The sequence below is a fragment of the Stenella coeruleoalba genome (assembly GCF_951394435.1).
Source record: "Stenella coeruleoalba genome assembly, chromosome: 10".
Classification (NCBI taxonomy): Eukaryota; Metazoa; Chordata; class Mammalia; order Artiodactyla; family Delphinidae; genus Stenella; species Stenella coeruleoalba.
Window position 1 is genome coordinate 59763904 of NC_137156.1, and position 6150 is coordinate 59770053.

At 51.5% G+C, this 6150-nt stretch overlaps 1 protein-coding gene across 1 annotated transcript; it reads left to right on the forward strand.

Annotated features, from left to right (window-relative positions):
- Positions 1-1990: 1990 nt before the first annotated feature.
- On the forward strand, positions 1991-5632 carry CCK (cholecystokinin; the record flags this gene model as incomplete). The annotated part of the gene is made up of 2 exons (XM_079933613.1): positions 1991-2204; positions 5499-5632. 2 exons carry the CDS (start codon positions 1991-1993, stop codon positions 5630-5632), a joined length of 348 nt encoding a protein of 115 aa, XP_079789739.1.
- Positions 5633-6150: the final 518 nt, after the last annotated feature.

Here is a 6150-nt window from a genome sequence, read left to right on the forward strand (position 1 = left end):
TGGGAGTGGCGGATGCCGATGCCAGAGGGGAATGGGGACTGGGAGGATTTGGGGGACACTCGCTGACGCCACTTGGCCACAAGGAGCCGTGGCCACCGCGGGCAGGAGGTAGCTCCGCTCGGAAGAAAACACAGCCCTTTCCCAAACTCCAGGCAAAGCCCAGCGGTCTCATCCTCATTTTACAGCTATGTGAATCGGGGCCCAGGACTCCAACAGCCAGCCGTAGCCGAGCCCTTTCACTGACCCGGGAACCCTTGCCCTCGGAATCCTGGAGAGCTTCGAGGGCTTTTCATGCGGCTGAGAACAAAGTGAAGACCCCTCTTCCCTCCCCCGCGGAGGAAGCCCACTCTCGGGTCAAAAGACCAAGGGGGGCCAGCACTTCCTCCATCTCAGAATTACACTTTGCTGACACGCAGCCTGGTCTAGCGTCCCCTCCACCCCACCCCCAGTTTCCCTTCTGGCCCCTCTGGTCCCCCGAGCGGACTATAGGCGCGCGGGCAGCTTCTCCATCCCGGAGGAGGGTCCCCATTCCTCGGTCTCCCGCCCTGAGAGGGGGAGCTTCGAGCTGGAATGGGCAAGGGAGAGGGGGTGGGCCCGGCTTGGGGAGGAAGCTCTCCCGACAGAGACAGGGCTGACGCCGGACACCCCGCCTGGGCCAGGTTCACCCGGCTCCGCTGGGCCGTTGCCCCCTCTCTCCCGGCAGCCACCTCAATCTTTTGTCGCCCCGGTTGCCGCCCTCTGAGCACGTGTCGCTACCCGGCTGCGTCAGCGCTGGGTAAATAGATGACTGGCCAACGGCTCGGGCGGGGCTATTTAAGAGGCAGCCTCCTGCCCGCCTACCAGGAACTTGGCTCGGCTCCCCCGCTGCTCTGGCAGGAACGCGAAGCCGGTCGTGTCCTGTTCCGAAGGTAGGTTCCCCGCTTTGGGGGATCCAGGTGCCAAGTGTCCTTCATCCAAGTGAAGAAGGGTGTCTTCACGTTTGTGCCCCTTCCGTTTCATTTTTCTGTTTTCTGTGTCTTCTTTCCGACAGCTCGAAAGACATCTCTTGTAGTCAGAAAGGACAGTGCGGGTGGGTAGAGCTGCTTTAGGGACTTCTGCTCGCCGGCTTTGTTCTTCTCTCGCGCAGGCAACGCGGGAGTATCTGTCTGTTGGCTCGGATTAGCATGTAAATTGCGATTTGCTAGATGTTACACATCGGGGCAGTCTACTTTGCAATCTTTTCAAATAAACTACCGAGAGGTTTTAAGATTTAAATTCATTTTCTGAATACTGCAGGGAAATTCAAGTCTTTGGGGGATAGAAACGTGTGTGTTTTCTCTGCCGGCGGATCTAAAATGCAGCGGTGCTTGGCTGAAGCCCGATGACTGAGCGCCGATTTCTGACTTTCTTTAAAAAAAAAAATCTGCCTGTGCTTTGCGTAGTGGCTTATTGCCAGTTCCCATGTACACATTGAAGAAACTTGAAAGATGTGACTTTTATTTATTGCTCCCACATTTTAAGCTGTGCTTCTTGGTTTTTCACCATTTATTTCCCTATTGGAAGCTTCTTAGCTCTCTGGAAAGGTGCTACTATTCCTCAAGGGTCTCATTTCTCCCACAGAGTCTTCTCTTTAGGATAATTTTCACTTATCTTTAATCTCTTGCTTTTCCAGTTAGGAGAAGAGAGACGACACTCTGTAACACTTCCTCAAACTAAAGGAAAACAGAAGACATTCCTTCTGCTAAACAGGGCAGAGGACAGGGTCTCTCTCTCCTTCCCCTGCACCATTGCCCAGCCCCGGCTGTGGTTCCCCCCAAAGATGAGCGCGGTGAGCCCGGACGCGCGCGCTGGGGTCACGGCTCCCTCGTGCTTGCACCTGCCTGGCGGGTCCCGAGCCCCGCGCGTTTGGACTGAGCCCCCTTCTCCGTACCTCGGGGGCCCGACCCTCCGCGAGAGCCCGCGGAGGACCCACCTTTTCGTTCACGTCCCCTCCCCTCTGCTCCCCGCAGCCATGAACAGTGGCTTGTGCCTGTGCGTGCTGATGGCTGTCCTGGCGGCGGGCGCCCTGGCGCAGCCCGTGCCTCCCGCGGACCCCGCGGGCCCCTGGGCGCAGCAGGAGGACGAAGCCCCGCGGAGGCAGCTGAGGGCCGTGCGGAGAGTGGACGACGAATCCCGAGCGCACCTGGGCGCGCTGCTGGCCAGGTACATCCAGCAGTCTCGGAAAGGTACGCAGGCCGCCTCCCTGTCTCTCCCTTCTGCCTCCAGCAGGAGCTAAACAAGCCACACTTTTCTCAGCCTCCAAGTCTTTCTCTAGGAATAAGGTGATTCAGCAGCTCAGTAGCTGAGTGGCATATGGACAGCCCTGTCCCCTTCCTGGGCCTGGCTATCTCCTCTGTAAAAAGGGCATGAGGGTGGGTTCCCCTCGGCCCCTTCCGGGTCTTTCTGAGATTCAGAGGGAGGCTTATTCATCTCTAGAATTCCTGGAAATCATGATTTGGACTGGGGCAGGTTTTTTCCTACCACCTTTATCCACAGTGATACTGATGGCGAACACACTGACTGGAGAGCGGTATTTTAAACTGGACCAACACAGCTGGACCATAAACCACAGCTGCTGGGAGGGGTAGGGGTGGGCTCCATTCCCACGAGGCTCTCTTAACCTGCTGTTGTGCCACGACCTGGATTTGAAATTTAACTCATGGCTTGATGAGATGGGGAGAAAATAAAGGGCTTGGCTCTCCAGAATCTCCTATAATTCCATATGAAGGTGAGAAGGGACCTTTTTACCAGGGGATTTCAGAAGGAAAGAATAGAAGATGATTTGTTATATTTCATCCTCTCATTGGGAAATTGTCCCAACTACCATCTTCTATGTTGCTTTCCTGCTAATTAAACGGAAAGATGTGGAAATACTAGTCAGATGACAGAGAACATCCGAAAATTTGGGGGGTGCCTGCTGTTTGTCTGCCTGAAAGTAGCTTAGTATCTGTCGTTGGATATGGGTTGAATTGCAGCCAGACCAGCCTGAAATATCGTAGGCTTTTCATTGACCATAATCTGGAAGCCCCTTCATACCTTCAAGAAAGACCCACCAGAAACAGTTGTGGGTAAAAAAGCCGATTACCAGATGATTTCCCTAGAACTGACACTCGACAGTGGCTTTAAACCACAGATCTTAGCTGGAAGGTCCTTCCTGGTGCCTCTTCTCAGCCCTTTGCCTTCAGCCTGCCGTGACACACAAACTCATATGGGAACACCCGTCACTTGGAACTTTAGCTGCCAACGCCCAGGATCAGCAGTAACTAGAAAATAATCATGCTCTTCTATTTGACAAATATGAACTAGAAATAAGTATCTACATCTATAGAGTTTCTCTGACTGTTTTACACATTTTGAGATGACAGTGAATATTTACTCAACTAGAGTATATATTATGCTTAAAGATTCCAAACAAGAAAACGCACCCTTTGGGGAGTGCTCAAGAGTTTATCATTAGAAACTGTCTGTAGAGCTTTCCATGATCTGAGGAGAAGCAATTCTGTTAGTGTACACCTGCCCCAAGTCCAGCAAAGCCCAGTGCTACATCTGTATTGTCTCTCTTCATCCTCACAACAGCCCTGCACAGTAAGGTCTATTATCCTCCTTGTGTCAGTGTGGAAGCTGGGATTCTGGAAGACTGAGTGACCTACATGAGGTAGCACATCTAGGCAGCATCAGGGTTGCGAGTCTACTCAAGTCCTGCCCTTCATTCAGCTTCCCAGCTGTACTGTCCATTTTACGAGATTTAAAATTTCAAGGAGCCCGGACCTTCAATTGTGTAAGTCAGGTGTAAGTGCCTACTCTGTGTCCACTAAGTGAGTGAGGACCCTGGTAAACGCACAGAACCATGTGTACGTCAGCAGCAACAGGCAGGAGGATGGGGCATATTGTGACTGTGCACAGATGACTGGGTCTGAGAGTTTGGCTGAATGCAAGGACTAATATTTCACCTGAAAGTTGTTGAACAATTAAACAGCAGGGGCTGTTTTTCCTCTGCGTAGACTGGGGATACCTGCAAAGGGGCTGGAATGGGCTGGGGTGACGCTTAGTTCCAAAGCTGGGAATTAATGGAGTGGGGGGTGGGGGAAGAGAGAGGGGAGAGGAAGAAAGGGTGGGGATATAACCTGCTCTGTAGGGTTGTTTCTGGTTTTTAATTTAGCTAGCTTTATTTGATTATCCAACAAGACAGAATACCTGCTTCTGCACTGTCATCAATGAATAAGCCATGGTCTGACTCGATGCAGCCTGTGGGCAGGAGTTGGCAAGGGCAGCCCTGTACAGAAGGGCTCAATGTCAGCTGTGGGACCACGGTGGCTCCCAATACGATAGGAACCATCGAGGGATCCTCCACGCCTCTGCCCTTGAAGCCACCCGGGCTTTGCCCGTCGAGGTCCCTGAGGGACCTTTCTTGGCCCTTAGGTTGTATAAGAGAAGGCATGATACTCATTTCCTACCCAGGAGACCACTCTGTGTGATCCGTAGGCCAGGACCGTCACACGCCTCATCATGGCCCTATCCACTCAACGCGAATCATTCCTGGACTCACCCTGTTCCTAAGAACTTAACTCCCATCCCTAAGGGCCCATTTCAGGTTCAGTTATTGCATTTTGGTCAAAATGGCTGAATTAAATTACCACTTTGTTCTGCCCGCCCTTCTTTGAGTGTTACTGAGGTGCTGAGATTTTAATCCGATGGTGTGCCTTTTTCTCAATACCATTTTTTTAAAAGAGAAGGTAGCTTTCAAATTAATAATTTTAAAACAGTATTTGTCTAGCAGTGGGACTGGATTCCATTTTTAAAAAAACATCCTAACATCAAAATATCATAATTGCATTACCTTAAAAAGAGTCAGGGGGCTTCCCTGGTGGCGCAGTGGTTGGGAGTCCGCCTGACGATGCAGGGGATGCGGGTTCGTGCCCGGTCCGGGAGGATCCCGCGAGCCGCGGAGCGGTTGGGTCCGTGAGCCATGGCCGCTGAGCCTGCGCGTCCGGAGCCTGTGCTCTGCAATGGGAGAGGCCGCAACAGTGAGAGGCCCGCATAACGCAAAAAAAAAAAAAAGGGTCAGGCAGGCTCAGGGATATTAAGGTGTAAACTTTAGAAGTGGGTAGTACTGGGGAAATCCTGGGTTAGCACCTGCTGAGAGCCAGCTACATAAGGGAAAACACCCCTAGGAGTAGAAAAACCTAGGCAGGTCCCAGCTGTGAAAGGTGAGAGTGAATGAATTCACCTAAATTCATACAGATCGCAAACCACACCCACGACTAGAAAAGACTACCCTGTCTCCAGTTAAACAGACATGGGTCCTTCTCCTCACTTAGATTTTGGCCCAGCAGTCCCACTATCTTGATACCTCTTTGCTACCTTTCAGAAGGTACGTGTTATGTTATTGTCTGGCCTTTTCTATTGTTTTCCTTTACAAACTGAACATGTGATGCTCTCAGATATAATGGTCCCGTTTCCTTCCTCTCTGCCCCTTGTAGCTCCTTCTGGCCGAATGTCTGTAATCAAGAACCTGCAGAGCCTGGACCCCAGCCACAGGATAAGTGACCGGGACTACACTGGCTGGATGGATTTCGGCCGGCGCAGTGCCGAGGAGTATGAATACACCTCCTAGAAGACCCAGCCTTCATCAGCACAACAGGAAGCAAACTCCTGACTCAGAGGAGGCAGAATAAGAAAACAATCACGCTCATAACTCGTTGTCTCTGACGTCTGACATTTAAAGTATCTATTTATTAAGTGTTCAATGTGAAAAATCTGTCTGTAACGTTGTCCAATGTAACCATGCACCTTAGCACAAATGTACAAGTGGAAGACAAAATGTTTCCCTCATCTGTGACCCACACTCCCCGTTCCTAAAGTGTTGCTATGCTATTAAAGTGATTTCATTCTGCCCCTTATTCCCTGTTTCTACCGAGGGCAAAGGGTCCTTTAATCCTCAGAACATTCAAGGAGGGATTCCTGATGTATGCGTCCCAAGGAGGAATCCCTGTGGTAGATGGTCCCAGAAAGGGCTTGAGAAATGAGGGTCAGGCATAGAGCTGGCTTCTCTACTTCAGGCCAGGTAGCTAGTGAAAGGGTCTTCTGTGTCAGCCCTGGGCCCTGGGCCCCAGTGGGGCACCATTGCAAAAA